General features: G+C 43.0%; 1 protein-coding gene across 1 annotated transcript; it reads left to right on the top strand.

Annotated features, from left to right (window-relative positions):
- The first annotated feature begins 517 nt into the window (after positions 1-517).
- On the top strand, positions 518-16,272 carry LOC118364957 (signal recognition particle subunit SRP68-like). Its single transcript, XM_035746795.2, has 16 exons — positions 518-684; positions 1,039-1,105; positions 1,224-1,352; positions 1,578-1,773; positions 2,048-2,130; positions 2,426-2,535; positions 3,533-3,615; positions 3,875-4,015; positions 9,823-9,921; positions 10,227-10,288; positions 10,508-10,661; positions 11,655-11,749; positions 12,014-12,143; positions 12,855-12,930; positions 13,138-13,190; positions 14,596-16,272. The coding sequence occupies exons 1-16, from the start codon at positions 597-599 to the stop codon at positions 14,821-14,823; spliced, it is 1,794 nt and encodes a 597-aa protein (XP_035602688.1). The 5' UTR covers positions 518-596; the 3' UTR covers positions 14,824-16,272.
- The last annotated feature ends 1,268 nt before the right edge of the window (positions 16,273-17,540 follow it).

Genomic DNA, 17,540 nt, shown 5'->3' with positions numbered 1-17,540 from the left:
TAAAGCATTGGGCCTGGAACCAAAAAGGTTTTGAGTTTGAATCCCCGACCTGACAAGGTAAAAATCTGTTGTTCTGCCCTTAAACAAGGCACTGTTCCTAGGCTGTCATTGTAAATAAGAATTTGTTCTTAACTGACTTGCCTAGTTAAATAAAATAAAAATGTAAATTATAGTCCAGTTGGGGGCGGTAATGCAGTATATTGGATCCCACCTGCTGTTAAGCTCAGAAGACGAAGATGGTGTATGCATTATCTTGGCAAAGGGGAAAATGCTCACTAACAGGGATGTAAACTAATGTGTGCAGTTATTTTTTTGTTGTTGTTTTTTTGCGCTTTGTGCGTATGGAAACTTTCCAGGATATTTTATTTCAGCTCATGAAACATGGGAATAACACTTATGTGTTGCGTTTATGTTTTAGTATTTTTTTTTTTTAATTACGTGTTGTTGAACTGTTTTGAATTATGTGCTTCACTAGTGTTGCGTGTCATGTGTAAACATGGCAAGAATTGCGTAAAAAGGTATGATGACGCTGACGCTTGAGTTTACTTCCGGTGCATTTCTTCGGGTCAGTTTGGACGTGTGCTGCTAGCAGAAAAATGGCCTTAGACAAGCAAAATGAAGGAAAAATATTGCCTATGGATGAGAATAAAGAAAATACAACGGAAGATGGAATAGGACTGGAGAGTATCCTTTCTAAAGCTATAAAGCTGACCCGGGACCAATATGTAATTTTGCGACACCAGTATTTTTTGGTGGAGGTGGGCTTGCCTAACTGACATTAGTTAGCTAACGTGATGCCGGAAGGCTAGCGCTACGTGTCCTTAGAAAAGCGGTTTACAGATGTTTCCATTAGAATATTGCTAAAATAATGTTTAAGTAAATTAACATTGTCAACCTGCTACATCCATCACATAATGCAAATCCACTGCTAAAGTATATTTACTGTGATATTTTCTCATGCGCCACTGTGTATGTAACGTTAGCTAGCTATAGGTTCCTGTGTGAATGTAGTAGACTGGCCCTTAACGCAGACTCCAGTTCTCCAGATCATCAAGGATTCCCAGCAACAACATGGCTTGCGACACGGGGATTATCAAAGATACAGGTGAGATTGAGGACTGGACTATGGCAGCGAATGGGAGTTTGACAATCATAGACCATACCTTATGTTGGCTCATAGTTACACACTGTAAAATTCACCCATCTCTTTCTCTCTGTCCTAGGGGATACTGCTCCCGGCGCTTGCGTCGTCTGCGCAAGACCCTGGGCTTCAAGTGCGGCAACAGGCACAAGTTCACTGGGAAGAAAGTGACTGTCGAGATGCTCTCTGACAACCGGTACTCTGACAACAGGTAATAGCACCCAATCCCGTTCTTACAACAGTATTAAAGTACAACTGGATTTACAATCCAAATACTTCATGCATGATGTGCATGAAAGCTGCCGGCAACCATCATTTGGTTTTAGAACTACAATCAAAATACTCATAATGCATGGAGTGCCCAGAGAGGCACTAAAATAGCAGCCAGCACTAAAGTTGGTCCAAGTCCCTTGAATATAACAAATCCTCTTTTTAGGTATCTACTGCTGGTACTGATGGAGGCTGAGCGGGCGTGGAGCTACGCCATGCAGCTGAAGCAGGAGGCCAACACAGAGCCCCGCAAGCGCTTCCACCTGCTGTCCCGCCTGCGGAAGGCTGCCAAACATGGAGAGAGGCTGGAAAAGCTGTGTGAGAGCCCTCGTGTGGATGCCAAGACCAAACTGGAAGCACAGGTAGAGTAATGCCCTGACCTGGAGAGTCTGTGACTTTCCCTATTGTTTCACCTTCATTTACTTCAACATGTGGTTCAAATTCTGTGCAAGTGAAGTAACAATTTAACTGAAACAAATATTTAAAGACAAATATTTATCAGTTGAGGAACCAACAGTCTAGGCAGCTGGGCGTGTCCTTGAGGAAAGAGCGCCTCAGGGCCCTGTCTTTCTAACCTAGAGGAAATAGCTGCTGATGGCCTCTGAATTAATAATAATGAATGCAACTTGTCTGCAGGCCTACACCTCCTACCTGAGTGGCATGGTGCGCTTTGAGCTGCAGGAGTGGAAGGCTGCCATGGAGGCCTTCAACAAGTGCAAGTGAGTCTGACCCTACTATGCTACCTAAAGGCTGTGGTGTGTCCCTATTTTTGATTGCTGAGCTTTTGATCTAGCATATTAAGATAATTTCACATGGGGCAAATGAGGCCTCAAGAATGTAGGCTACATTGTATGTTGACAGTTATCAAGTTGTCTGTTTACAAGATGTACCTACATGTAGACGTGTGCTTAACATATCCAAACACATTCAGCATATAGCTGTGTTCTCGGACCACCATCTTGCTACTTGTGAATGATAGAAAATTCCATGTGTCTGTATTGTAACCTCTCTCAGGACCATCTATGAGAAGCTGGCCAGTGCCTTTACTGAGGAGCTGGCAGTGCTGTATCACCAGCGTGTGGAGGAGATCTCACCCAACATCCGTTATTGTGCTTACAACATAGGTAGGCGACACATGCATCCTGTTGCTCATATTGACAGTGGATTGCACTTTCATTTGCATTCACACCTCTCATATCGAGAAAATCACATACACCTCCTTTCAAAAGTTTGGGGTCACTTAGAAATGTCATTTTTTTTAAAGAAAAGTGCTTTTTTTTAACCGTTAAAATAAATTCACATTTATCAGAAATACACTATAGACATTGTTAATGTTGTACGGAAAGGCAAATCTAAGTTTGAGGTGTTCAGATCACAAAGGACATTTGTGAGATGCAGAAAAGATGCCATCTGTCAATAATGGTGGAGGCAATGTGATGGTCTGGGGGTGCTTTGGTGGTGATAAAGTGGGAGATTTACAAAGGGTAAAATGGATCTTGAAGAAGGAAGGCTATCACTCCATTTTGCAACGCCATGCCAGACCCTGTGGACGGCGCTTAATTGGAGCCAATTTCCTCCTACAGCAGGACAATGACCCAAAGCACAGCTCCAAACTATGCAGTAACCATTTAGGGAAGAAGCAGTCAGCTGTTATTCTGTCTATAATGGAGTAGCCAGCACAGTCACCGGATCTCAACCCTATTGAGTGGTTGTGGAAGCAGCTTGACCGTATGGTATGTAAGAAGTGCCCTTCAAGCCAATCCAACTTGTGAGAGGTGCTTCAGGAAGCATGGTGCGAAATCTCTTCAGATTACCTCAACAAATTTAGAATGCCAAAGGTCTGCAAGGCTGTAATTGCTGCAAATGGAGGATTCTTTGACGAAAGCAAAGTTTGAAGGACACAATCATTATTTGTCACCTTGTCAACAACTTGACTATATTTCCTATTCATTTTGCAATTCATTTCATGTATGTTTTCATGGAAAACAAGGACATTTCTAAGTGACCCCAAACGTTTGAATGGAAGTATATGCATTCTACTGCTTCTCTCTTTCCCCCACACACAACTCATTCCTGTTCATTTGACTGGTCCTGAACAACCCTACTCCCCTCTGACTCCAGGTGACCAGAATGCCATGAATGAGCTGATGCAGATGAGGCTGAGTGCAGGAGGAGGAGGGGGCATGATGGCTGAGAAACTAGAGGTCAGTGTGTGGGGTCCCTCTCACTGTAAAACACATGCATGGTAACTACTAATTTACTACTGGAAAGTAGGGCCATACATCTGTCCCTACATCTATATTTTGCTTGTTAGTGCAGAGAGAATAACTTTGTTCGTACTGTTATACCACTTAGAATGCAGGCCCAAGACATTGCTCTCTTTATCAGTAGTAGGCTAGTGTGGATGTTGGAACAGACCTGTCTTATGTAGCATACTGTTGAATGATTATGGTATTGTTCCAGGCCCTGATCACACAGACGAGAGCCAAGCAGGCAGCCACAATGAGCGAGGTGGAGTGGCGAGGCCGAACGGTGCCTGTCAAGATCGACAAGGCCCGCATCTTCCTGCTGGGCCTGGGAGACAACGAGGCCGCCATCGCCCAGGTCAGTGACGTTACCAGGGGACTAGTCACATTATCACACTGCTGAGCCAAAGCAGAACTTGACTGTTCTGGTTTCGCATCCACCGCAGTTGCTAGAAAGGACCATGTGAAAATAAAATATCTGAGCCGGCACAGTACGATTCGGGTCAGCACGGTAGTGTTAAAAGGAGGGCTCGACATTAACGATTGTCCTCTTGTCTGGGACAAGCAACAACAACAAGTCGGACAAGCAGAATATAGATTTGTTGTCCGGCTGGACAAATAATTCGCACGTCAAACAATTGCTCAGATTCTAATTGAATCTAAGCGTCTTCTAGATGTGTTGTCTCACACACCGTTTTCCCGATCTCTGCAGAGAGCATCTGAGTAGAAATATTGTATTGCGTTGACAGGCACGAGCTGTCTTTCAATCACCCGCGGTTGCAAGGTGCACTTTTTGAAATCGCCCTGTGAGCATTTGTTTATTCCTTGCTAGCTAGTGAGTTATTTACCCAGTCGTTTTTGGTCAGCAAACAGGGTTTGTACGGTCAGAAAAACATCTGCATTACCTGTGTGCAAGTGGGCCGTTGCCCGAGAGCGATGGAGACATGGCAGCATGTAGCCTATAAAATAATGATAGACAACAGACTAACTAGTGAGGGAAATTATGTTAAACCCTACTCATGTTCATTGTTTGCCTCTTCCGACATGCTTATCAGTCACCTTTTTTGGCTTAGGGTGTTAAAGGCCTTTTTATTTGGGGGGGGGGGGCAGTAACTTGAGCTTTCAGACAAGTCAAGAAACTGTCCAACTGACAAGTGGCTTAATGTTAATGTCAAGCCCTGAAAAGGGTTTTGCTGTTCTGCTTGGACACCTCTGCTTCATTATGGGCTAGTGTGAAGTAGCTATGGGGCCAGTAGCAAACTTATGAGCCTAGTGAACAAGGATGCCTTATGAACTCGAGAATCTGTTTGTGAACAGGGGTTTAGTGGCGCAGCCTAGTCGGTGCTCTTTCTTTAGCAGTATCAAGCTGTTATCAACCAGTCTGTAGTGAGAGGTTACCCTAAAGGTGTTACGCCCCTGAAAACAGGGGAGAAATAATCACGAGAGTGATACGGTGTTGTATTCTCAAGTCAACATTTAGTTCAATCATTTCACAAAAGTAACACATTACCATTACATAACAGAAAAACCCATTATACAAATAACACAGCAAAATATCTTATTAACAACACGCATGTTCATTCACAATCGACATAAAATGGCAGCTACTCTCAGTACGACGCTATTCTTCACTTCAACCGAGCAGGGCTAATATTACTCTCTTCAAACTTAACTCTAACTTCCTCAAGACGTTACTAAAACACACCTTAAACACTCTTGACATGTTCGCTAGTTATAACATTTAAATTACTATTTTTATCATCAATAAAGTACCTGAAAACAGGGGAGAAATAATCACGAGAGTGATACGGTGTTGTATTCTCAAGTCAACATTTAGTTCAATGAGAAAAGACCGCGAATTTCCCCAGGAATATGCGTGGAGACCAGAGCAATCGATCTCCGGCTCATTAGCTTAAGAGCATTTCGTAGATCACAGATTAGCACTTTTAGGCACCACAAAATAAAGTTTACACATTACTCTCACAATTCGTACCCTTTGACAGATTTGAACTTTAACACAATTATATGAATGTTATCAATCTCTATCAACTAATACTGAATGCATCTTTTTAACCTTAGATGTTTTAAGATCCTCACATACTATGAACTTACTAATACTTTTCAATGTATAACAGGCTATGAATATGTCCTTTAACCTGTCACAAAGGCAGGTCGGGAGTCCCAACGGTGGCTATCGTCTCGTGACGTTCACCTTGCGTCTCAGTAGGTGGCGATCGCTCCACTACAGCTCACTGACAGGTGTCTCTTGTCAGACTCTTCTTACCTTCCCTGTCGACCTTCCTCTTCCACCCTGCGGCCACACCATTCACACCCACCTGCACTTGGCTCTGGCATGCTGCCCCTCGTGCTGTCAAACTGCATTCCATGCATAGCAACTCACATGGCTACACCCATCAGCCCTAGTGTCTATGGACAGACTAGCATCGGAGCGAAATGGTCATCAGTTTGGGAGTGGGACCATCGTTTCTGTTAGATGTAGCATTACATGTAATTGTTGTGCTTACACTTTTGAAGTAAGGCTGAATTTGGGTCTGGTTACAAATTACCCTCATACCTGTCCATAACCCGTTGTATCCAAATTTGCTTTTTGAGTTGAGGGTTAACATTTCATGCACTTTGATCTATAATTGATATGTCAGTCAATGATTATGTTACGTTTATGGGAAGGTACCATTTTGATGTGGGGAACACAAGGGTTCAGAACCAGTTGGACCATAATACCTTTCCCCCTGTGGCTGCCTCTACATCTACACTCCCCTTTTATCTACCTCAGTTGTCTAAAGTTATGGCCCATTTTATACAGAGAGATTGCTATAGTAGACAATGTAACCAATCACAACCCTCCTTTTACTTGTATCATTGCAAATCACCAGTGGAGTGACAATTTTGAATCCATTTTCACATTCACTATGTCGGTAATGCTTACAAACTCTAAAAGTAGCATTGATCCCACTCTGATATGCCTGTGGAGTATATTATGTTCAACAATTTATATAGAATATATAAACATTTCAATATTAATGTTTCTATATTTCAATATTCATAAATGTATGAACATTAAAATACTATTTCAGAGCAAGCTTCATTTGACATACGTTTTTGCTTTGTAGCACACAAATGAAACATTATGGAATCTTAAAAGGAGGCCTAGGTAAGGTCAAAATGTCATATGGCAACTATTTTATTATTTCTCATTTCCGCTTTTTATATTTGACATTTGTATCTTTCAACATTCCTTCCTCCAACTGTGGGTTACATTTGTCTGGGTACGTGAGGAATCCCTCAACCATTCCAACGGAACTGCCATTTAAGGCCATGCGCAAGCCCTAGGGGACATGCTGAAGAAGGATGCGCCATCCCTCTCTCTGTGAAAGCACAGAAGACACCAGACTGGTTCTCCCAGTCCTTTTAGGGGCTAGGTGTTGCCAGGGTGGTGGCACTGGTTTGTGTGTCACCACAAGACACCCTCACTACATGCTGGATGGATAGGAGTGAATGTTACTTCATTGTCTGCCCTCTACGAATTTGTGTTCAATGGCAACTCTCACAGCTTCTCATTTTCATTATCTCCAGCACAGTAATATTTACATATGTGAAAATGGTGGATTTCTACTTTTTGTAGAAAAATATATTATGTTAACACATTCTACCCGATGACATTAAACGTTACATTTGAAAAACAGTGATTTTCAAACACTGAGATTCATGGTGACGTGGGGAGCAACAAAATGCCATCCCTCTGGCTAGAAACTTAATATATAATAATAATAATAATAATAATATATATTATTATTATTAGAAACTTGTTAAAGGATTATTTTTAAAACATTTTTTACATTTTATATATATATTTTTATCCTACCCTGTGTGTGTCACACGGTAGGTTTCCATCCAATTGGCGACATAATTTGATGCGGATATTCCAAAATCCACTAAACTGACTTTGAAAAATCAGTGTGTGACGATGTAATGCACACAATGTACTTTCTCTCTTACATTCATGTACCGGGGAAAATGTTGAAAGTTAAATGTGTTTCCATCACATTTTCAACTGTCTCAAACTGTTGCTTTTTTTATTTTGTTTTTTTATTTTACCTTTAATTTACGAAAAAGGTCAGTTAAGAACAAATTCTTATTTTCAATGACGGCCTAGGAACAGGTGACAGATTTGTACCTTGTCAGCTCGGGGATTCGAACTTGCAACCTTTCGGTTACTAGTCCAACGCTCTAACCACTAGGCTACCCTGCCGCGTTAAATAGCAAATGTCCCAACTCTGGTCAGATACACTGCGTCGGGTTGGGTGTAATCCAGATTTCCACAGTCTACTGTTTCTGTACCATACCGGGGTATACGGTAGTAACGGAAGTGCACACAAGGGCCGTGAAATATTTTAAAAAGTTTAAGTAGTTAGACTTTTTTATTTTATTTTTTCGCACAACAATTTAGGCAACGGGGATGTTGATCACGGAAAGGATTGAATGTCTGTGCTGTAAACCAGAAGCGGGATCTTTACATCTAGCCGCCAGATGTCAAGTTAGCAAACCAAATGCATAGCTGGAGCCTGTAGCTTTCTAATAGTTGTTGTTATAAGCAGGGGCGTAGCGTGCACCCTCGTACACATTGAAAAAAAACATTTAAAGTGTGTGGGTGCGTGCTATGCCCCTGTTTTAAAACGAAATCATACCGCCGGTATGTCGAAATACCCCGGTATACCGCCCAAGCCTAACAGTGCGGGTAGGCTACTCAACATGACGCAAATAAGAGCTCGAATATCTTTATTGTCAAATGGCAGTCGAGCATCGATCTGCATGTCACCAGAATAAGTTCCTCAATTTATTGGAAAGGTGCATCAGCATCACTGCACATTCACCACCCTGTGAAGTTAATCGGAAATGATTTAAACTGCCTAGCTTACTAAACTGCATGGTTTCCCGGAGTTGTCGTGGGACGACCACACACCATATCATCTCGTGACTCCAGTATAATGATTATAATGTCAATATTTGTGCATTTTAAGGAGTTTCCTCCACCATTTCTCACACAATTAATTTTACAGACACAAAAAGATCCCACCATGTCAAATGAACATTATCTTTCGGCATGTATAAAATTGTACTGAAACCTTCATCGGTTTCAACACAGCTGTTGTGATTTTAAAAATATATATATTTATACAGTTACTTTACCCGCATAACTGGATGGAAACGTGCTGAAGGGTAAAGCATTTTTTATTTATTTAAACACATCCATATAAATGTGCCGTTTTCAAATATGTAGACACTGGTATGGTGCTGGAGATGAGGAATTGGAGGTTAGAAAGTGGCAGAACTGTCCATTAACTAGAACGCTCCCAATCATTCTCCGCCATGTTTTAGCACTGAAATCATTTTGAGGCATCTTATCCTCTGAATTGGTGTACATGCTTGAGACAAAGTAAATCTCAGAGGATTCGCCAGTGTCTTCTCTTTAGCTGACAAAAACACACGCAATCATTAGTCAGCAGGTGAATATATAACAAACCATATTTTATTAGCAACATTTTTTTATTTAACAAGGTCACTGCTAAGACGTTCTAACTAGGACATATGAGTCATTGACGATACGTTTAATCTTTCTGACTCGTCTTCTAAAACGACTGACATTGTTTATGTAAAAATCTAAACCACAACACTTGGCTGCCTCCCAAACCTGCAAGTTAGCCTACTGTAACGTACACAATAAGCCTGTGTTACATCTTGGGTGACAAAGAACAAGGCTTCTCTTTCACATCGGTCCTAAGCTACAGTAACTCTAGGAATGTACCTTCTACAGGAATGTCTACAGCAACCTGCTCTGCTGCATACTTCTCTCTCCCAGTCACAGCCTTTCCCCCAGACCTACTTTTACACTAATATTTGCATGATTTAATCTGATTGGTACCGTAAGCAAGGCTCTAACAGGCAACCATTTTAAGTATGAGCACACGTGTGATTAAAATGCTGCCGTAGGTATTTCCGCAGCACAGGGATAGGGAAGATCTCTCACGTCCTCTATCCTCATGTCCTTCTCAATACCCATTGGAGAAGATCAGGGGAGGTATATATGGAAATATGAATTTATATTGTATGTCCTATTTCTACTGGATCACCATTTGTCCCCCACAGGCAGCCAATGAGGAGACCAAGGAACGTCTGTACGAGACCCTACTAGCCGAGTGCCGAGACACCATCCAGGCAGTGAGAGAGGAGCTGAAAACTGAAGCGGTAAGTATGACTGACTGACACTGTAAGAGACATGACATTACAGACATGACTGTCTGGGTTACAGACTGACAAATTTGAGGTTACAGACATGACCGTTAGGGTTATAGACTGATACATTTGAAGTTGCACACATGACCGTTAGGGTTACGAACTGACCGGGGTTCACATTGATACTTAGGTTTACTGACCTGATGTAGTAAAGTTCATAGGATAAACAGTAACGTGAGTAGGAGGGTGAAGCACTGTACCAGACCCTGTCACTATCTGTCTATGGCTAAATGCTCCCTGACTTCTCAACTCTGCAGAAGCAGCGAGAGAGATCTGATGAAGTCAGTGGAAAGGTGTCCAACCTGCAGTTCCTGCACAGGTAAGAGAGGTCATTCTGTCTGACGTTTTGTCAGAGGATGCGAGGCGACCCGATCTCCTCACCGCATCCTCAACTGTATTGGAGAATGTCCCTCCCCTCAGACTGTCTTCTCCAATGCATTTTGAGAAGATGAGAAATGCAAGCAAATATGAAATAAGAGCCTATCTGTACATGGGATCAGTCTTTGACCTGTGTTTGTGTGTGTGTGTCCCTCCATAGCTACCTGACCTACATCAAGCTGTGGACGGTGGTGAAGAGGAACGAGAGCATGGCCCACATGCTGCAGGCCAAGCTGAAGGAGCCGCAGACGGACGAGAACAAAAGGGGGCCTCGCCCCCAGGACCTTATCCGTCTCTACGACATCATCCTCCAGGTACAAACACACACCTGGGTCGTATTCAGTAGCCACAAAACGGAAGGAAACCGAGTAAAACAGGGCGGTACTACCTGAGGTCGTCCAATAAAAACCTTTTTTTTTTAGTTCTGTTGAAAAATGTTTTGCTGTTGTGTGCACTAATGAATACACCTCTGACACAACACGATGTAACATTATGTCTGGCACGTTCCAAATGTCTGTCCTTGTCATCTCATAATGTTACACTAATTGATAGTGAAACTGAATGGTTTGATATTTTCCGGCTTCATAACCACAAAACATCCAAACCATTCATGGAGTTGGAGAAAGTTCAAATACCTCTATTTACTCAGCATACCCAGGGTCAAGTCCAAAAACTATACTGAACAGAAATATAAACGCAACATGTAAAGTGGGTTCATGAGCTTAAATAAAAGATCCCAGAAATGTTCCATACGTATTTCTCTCAAATTTTGAGTACAAGTTTGTTTCCATCCCTGTAAGTGAGCATTTAGCCGAACATCCACCCGACAGGTGTGGTAGATCAAGAAGCTGATTAAACAGCAGGATCATTACACAGATGCACCTTGTTCTGCGTACAATAAAAGGCTACTCTAAAATGTTCAGTTTTGTCATACAACGCAATGCCGCAGATGTCTCAAGTTTTTAGAGAGCATGTAATTGGCATGCTGACTGCAGGAATGTCCCCCAGAGCTGTTGCCAGAGATTAGAATTTTCATTTCTTTACATAAGCCACCTCCAACGTCACTTTAGAAAAAGTGTCAGTATAGGCAACCTGCCTCACAACCACAGACCCCGTGTAACCAGCCCAGGTCTCCCACATCCGACTTCTTCACCTGCGGGATCGTCTGAGGGGGCCCGCCATTCAACCCTAATGTTAAGCCCGTAGAAATAGGATGTTTCTTTCTGACTCGTTCTATTTCCATGGTTAAGCCTCTACCCGTGAGTCAGCTTATCCTTGTTGATGTTGCCTCATGACTGTTTCTACAGAGTCTGGCTGAGCTGTCCACCCTGCAGGGGCTGGAGGAAGATCACACGTTCCAGAAGGAGGTGGCCCTCAAGATGCTGGTCTACAAGGCCTACAGGTCAGAGCTCACACCACGGAGGTCACGCACTGTGCGCGCACACACCGTCCACACACGTATTCCCACAGGTGTCTCTTCAAAGCCTTGATGTATAAGCTAGTAAAGAAATGTCGTGAACTGTGTGTTATCACACACACACACTTACTTGCTGGCTTGACCCCTGCCATTTAGCTGTTTCTGATCCGCCTCGGGCCAGAACAGAAGCGTACACACCAGTCACTAAAGTCCCCGCTTTCTCTCTCTCTCTCTCTCTCTCTCCCCCAGGTGTTTCTTCATAGCCCAGTCGTACGTGCTGGTGAAGAAGTGGAGCGAGGCTCTGGTCCTGTATGAGCGGGTCCTGAAGTACGCCAAGGAGGTCCAGTCCAAGGCTAAGAGCCTCAACAACAGCCTGAAGGTATCAGACACTGACTGTGGCCAGTGTGTAAACGTCCGTTTTAACATGCAGGCTAACTGCCAAAATAAAGGAAACACTAACATATTCTTTAATAGGGCGTTGGGGCATAACGGCTTCAATGCGCCTATGCGTGGCATAGATTCTGCAGGTGTCTGGAACTCTATTGGAGGGATGTGATGCCATTCTTTCCCCCCCGTGAGAGTGTTCAATTGGGTTGATCTGGTGACTGAGACGGCCATGACGCGTGGTTTAAATCATTATCATGCTCATCGACCCATTCAGTGACCACTCGTGCCACCTGGATGGGACCATTGTCATCCTATGGGGGCATAGCCATGATAGCCAAAATAATGGACTTCCCAGGATTTTTATACATTACCCTAAGCATAATTAACTCGGCACTGTGTGGAAGCACCTGCTTTCAATATACTTTGTATCCCTCATCTATTCAAGTGTTTCCATTATTTTGACTGTTACCTATATCTACAACTCGTTCAAGTCAAATACTATTCATGTTATAGAATCAATTGGCTCTGAGTTTAAACCGTGACAATATCCACAAAGTAGGTGTTCTATTATCTTTTTGGGGTGGGGGGTGTATGTCATTGAAATGGATGCAGGTAGGTAAACATGCGTGTTATTCATGATACTCTACTGTGGGACTAACTAAAAGTTTCTTGGCCTAATGTTTTCTGTCTCCCTTGCCTAAAGGATCTGCCTGATGTGCAGGAGCTGATCACAGAGGTCAACGCTGAGAAATACTCTCTTCAGGCGGCAGCCATCTTAGGTGGGTACCTGACTTGCAAGGGCAGCCATTTTGTTTCTATAGGGTAACCCTATAACCCTTACCTGGGTTAGTCAACTTTCTTTTTATTGACTTTTCTGCTCGACTTGTCATTTTTGTGACCTGACCGGTGTGTGTTTTTGTAAGACTTGTGGTCTCTGGTTTATTTTGCCTGTGTTATGAAGCTGAGGGTGTGTGTTTGTATTTTAGACACGGAGGATGCTCCTGAAGCACCCTCTCAGCAGAAGGTGAAAGACAACACGGTAAGAACAATCAAAATTAGCCTCCCACATGAAAACAAAGTCTCCCAGCTAACTACCCCCAATGTGCTCAGCCCTAACTCTAACCTATCGTGAAGACATTCTGCGTGTAATTACGGTGTTGGGGTTTTTTGTCACTGGTTATTTGAACAAATAACAATTTCATCTTTTGAATTTTGGAAGGAGACATTCAGACGTAACTTGCAAAGAGAGGGTCCTCGTTCCACCCCTCATTCTAGCATTTCTTGATCTCTTCTCTTAACGTTGACCCAGAACTTAATCTTGCTGCTGACCAATTACGTGAGACTTTAGTTCTGGGTTAACTCTGACTCCTCTGTACCTCTCAAGTTCCAGCCCGGCCACTTTCTGGGCTACTTTCAGACAATGGTGGAGTGAATGAGAAGTGTAGTGAATACTACTGTGTGTTAGTTAGTTAGTTAGTTAGTTAGTTGTGCAGTAGTGAGAGGAAGTAGTGTTGGGAATAGGAGTGTGCCTACCACGGATCATTGCCTTACATGGGCCAGTCTGTGGGAAAGAATACTCCCTGACCTGCCTCAGTCAACAGTCAATACAGGACAGAGAGCTGGGATGCTGCCTAGCTGACTGACATGGAAAAACGTCAATGTTTGGGTGAAATATCAGGAGGCCTCTGCCAGACATGCTAAACTCAGCAAAAAAAGAAACGTCCTCTCACTGTCAACTGCGTTTATATTCAGCAAACTTAACATGTGTAACTATTTGTGTGAACATGAGATTCAACAACTGAGACACAAACTGAACAAGTTCCACAGACATGTGACTAACAAATGGAATAATGTGTCCCTGAACAAAGGGGGGTCAAAGGGGGGCATCTTTCTGTGTTTTTCAGAGTCAGTAGGAAGGCCTCTTTTTAGTGTCCTTAGTTTTCATAACTGTGACCTTAATTGCTTACCGTCTGTAAGCTGTTAGTGTCTTAATGACCGCTCCACAGGTGCATGTTCATTAATTGTTTATGGTTCATTGAACAAGCATGGGAAACAGTGTTTAAACCCTTTACAATGAAGATCTGTGAAGTTATTTGGAGTTTTACTAATTATCTTTGAAAGACAGGGTCCTGACAAAAAGGCATTTCTTGTTTTTATGTCATTGGGTAATCCCACACAGGATTGGGTTTCACTCTTAAATCTGTTATAGAAATGTCATGCTGCTATCATGAGCAGTGCATGTCGACATGGCAGGTATTAGCCGTTCACTACTGAACCTAGTGCTGGTTCATGAAAAATGACCTGCATTGGAACCACAGCGTATGTTTTCTGCTAGCTGGCAGACTAGTCAAACCTTATGACAGGTTCAAGTCATTTACTTTTACCAGTCCCTCTTCTCCATCTAATTTGTCTACCTCTTTTGGCTACCACCCCTCTCCATCCAGCCTCTGTGCGAGCGCCTGGAAACCTTCCACCTGGACCCCACCCTGGTGGGGAAGCAGCCCAACCTGGTCCAGTTCCCCCCTGACTTCCAGCCCATCCCCTGTAAGCCCCTCTTCTTTGACCTGGCACTCAACCACGTGGCCTTCCCACCCCTCGACGACAAGGTGGAGCAGAAGGGCAAGGGCGGCCTGACCGGCTACATCAAGGGCATCTTCGGCTTCGGCAGCTAAATCGACTCCCAGGCTTTGGTGAGGCCTTCGGGTTGGAAGCAGCCAGATATTGATAAACAGGCTGAGTGGGTTTCTAGAAAACTGTCATCCATCTGAACTGTGGAGACGATGTCTGTCTGGAAATGGCACCCTGTTTCCTTATGTAGTAGACAATTTGGTCAAAAGTAGTGCACTGCGTAGGGTATAGAGCGCCATTTCGAAATCTACCAGTTTGAGACTTCATGTTCTAGAGGTTTCCTGCCTTGTTTGTTCCCTTCAACAACCCCCAACACACTTTTACAGAGGGAAACAAACCCAGTTGACTTATCTTGAATTATTTTCATTTTCAACTCTTAAAAGCGCTTTCATGTACCCAGTCTCAATGTCAGTATACAGGAGGGAGGGAGAGTAAGTGTTGTATCAATCACTATCAAACAGGAGAAACCGTATAAATGTAGCCCACAGGGTAAATCCACGACCAAGCCGTGATGTCTCGTGACACACTTGTTTCTGATCGTGGTCCTACTGTCAAAATTCTATCACCTCTGTATTGCCTCCAATTTCTTATGACTTTAATATCTAGATTGTGAGACAAGTTCTCAATTTAGAGAATAATGTATGCGTCTGTCTTGTCCTGCACGCCATTGTGGGACCAATACATCTCTGCATGGTTGACAGTTAAAGTTAGACTAGACATCAGGATTGAAATTCCTTATACAACAATGGGGTTCAGTGGCCAATGACTTTATATTCGGTACAGGAAAGGACTCCAATGTGTTTATGTTCTCTAATGAATAGACTTTTTAAAACATTTGTAACTTCTGTGTGTGACAAAAGACAGAATGACCTTTGGGTTCAAAGGTGACTGCTTAGGATTCCTTTTCGCCTCACCCCCGAAAGTATGAGGCAGCATTCATGAACTTCTGTCAAAAACAACCCTAGTATGTCTAGAAATACAGTATTTTAGTACACACTACTTCATTGTATCAGTTAGCTCGTATTCCAATAGATTTTAAATGGGAGGGAGCGGCACCCTTTTTGAGTGCCTAACACCTCTTCAGCTTTTCCAGTACCAAAGCCAGTTCTGTAATCAAGAGTCTTTAGCTATTCAACGGACCTCACATTTGCATTTGCCTATGATGACTGTGTTCTCCACTACAGGTTGTCAATTTACCTTCTGTCCTCTCTTCAATCTAAGTCTTTGTTTTCTCTTTAATTCAGGGTGATATAGGTCTTGTACCTTCTTATTTCAATGCTTTGTTTGTTTCCCAATGTGGTCATGTATTAATGAACAGGATTTGGGTCAGATGCATGTTGGGATGGTTTCACGCATCGTCACCCAAGATGCCCGAAAAATGATTTCTGTAAACATGATTTGAAAACTAAGTGGAGTATTGAAGAGAAAATTGTGACATGAAGAAATTATTTTCCAGACTTCTAATTAAAAAGAGACATTTGCGGCAAACGTGATCAGACTTTGTCCTTTTTTTCTTTCATGTCTAACTAGTTGTTTCAAGATGTTATAACTTGGCTTTTTGTCATTTTCACTGACACTTGTTTAATTTGACTGATACTGACTTTATACTGTAGCTTAGCTTCAATTGACAACCTCTATTACACAGACTTTATAAATCTGCTATTACAATGAAGTAATAAGGCACGAGGGGGTGTGTTTTATTGCTAATATACCACGGCTAAAGGCTGTTCTTAGGTGCAATGTGGAGTGCCCGGATACAGCCCTAAGCTGTGGTATGTAGGCCATAAACCACAAACCCCTGAGGTGCCGTATTTCTATAAAATGGTTACCAACTCAATTAGAGCAGTGAAAATAAACATGTTGTCGTACTCATTGTATACGGTCTGATACGCCACGGCTGTCAGCCAATCAAATCAAATGTATTTATATAGCCCTTCGTACATCAGCTGATATCTCAAAGTGCTGTACAGAAACCCAGCCTAAAACCCAAAACAGCAAGCAATGCAGGTGTAGAAGCACGGTGGCTAGGAAAAACTCCCTAGAAAGGCCAAAACCTAGGAAGAAACCTAGAGGAACCAGGCTATGTGGGGTGGCCAGTCCTCTTCTGGCTGTGCAGGGTGGAGATTATAACAACATGGCCAAGATGTTAAAATGTTCATAAATGACCAGCATGGTCGAATAATAATAAGGCAGAACAGTTGAAACTGGAGCAGCAGCACGGCCAGGTGGACTGGGGACAGCAAGGAGTCATCATATCAGGTAGTCCTGGGGCATGGTCCTAGGGCTCAGGTCCTCCGAGAGAGAGAAGGAGAGAATTAGAGAACGCACACTTAGATTCACACAGGACACCGAATAGGACAGGAGAAGTACTCCAGATATAACAAACTGACCCAAGCCCCCCGACACAAACTACTGCAGCAATCAGCATTCAGGGCTTGAACCACAGTTTTATAGTAGTGCTTTTGGCACTCCCACAGTCTATTAGTGTAGTTTCATGATCATAGGCTCTTGTGTCAGGTGTGGGTGTGTGAGCAGCATGAGATGCCTGTGCTGGGTGTGTTTTTGTTCCAGGCAGATATAACTTTCAAAGCTAACCAGCCTCTTCCCACCACTTAACATTGTTCCCTTGATCCCTTCTCGGTAACTGACAGCTGGGCTCTGTCATCACGAGCCGGTATGTGCCTTCCACCACGCACACTTCAGACCCCATCAAATGCATTCTAACGTCGTGGTATAGGCCATTTTGTGTGTGATAATAGGC

This window comes from Oncorhynchus keta, chromosome 32 (assembly GCF_023373465.1).
Source record: "Oncorhynchus keta strain PuntledgeMale-10-30-2019 chromosome 32, Oket_V2, whole genome shotgun sequence".
Classification (NCBI taxonomy): Eukaryota; Metazoa; Chordata; class Actinopteri; order Salmoniformes; family Salmonidae; genus Oncorhynchus; species Oncorhynchus keta.
Note: the sequence above shows the minus strand (reverse complement) of the source record. Positions and strands in the feature narration are given on the sequence as shown.

What these genes read in the sequence shown, in the direction of transcription:
- LOC118364957 (XM_035746795.2), top strand. Translation starts at nt 597, where the DNA reads ATGGCCTTAGACAAGCAAAATGAAGGAAAAATATTGCCTATGGATGAG. An exon ending in AACCGGTACTCTGACAACAG is followed by an intron (nt 1,353 to 1,577) that starts GTAATAGCACCC and finishes TCCTCTTTTTAG; the next exon opens with GTATCTACTGCTGGTACTGA. An exon ending in GAGGCCTTCAACAAGTGCAA is followed by an intron (nt 2,131 to 2,425) that starts GTGAGTCTGACC and finishes AACCTCTCTCAG; the next exon opens with GACCATCTATGAGAAGCTGG.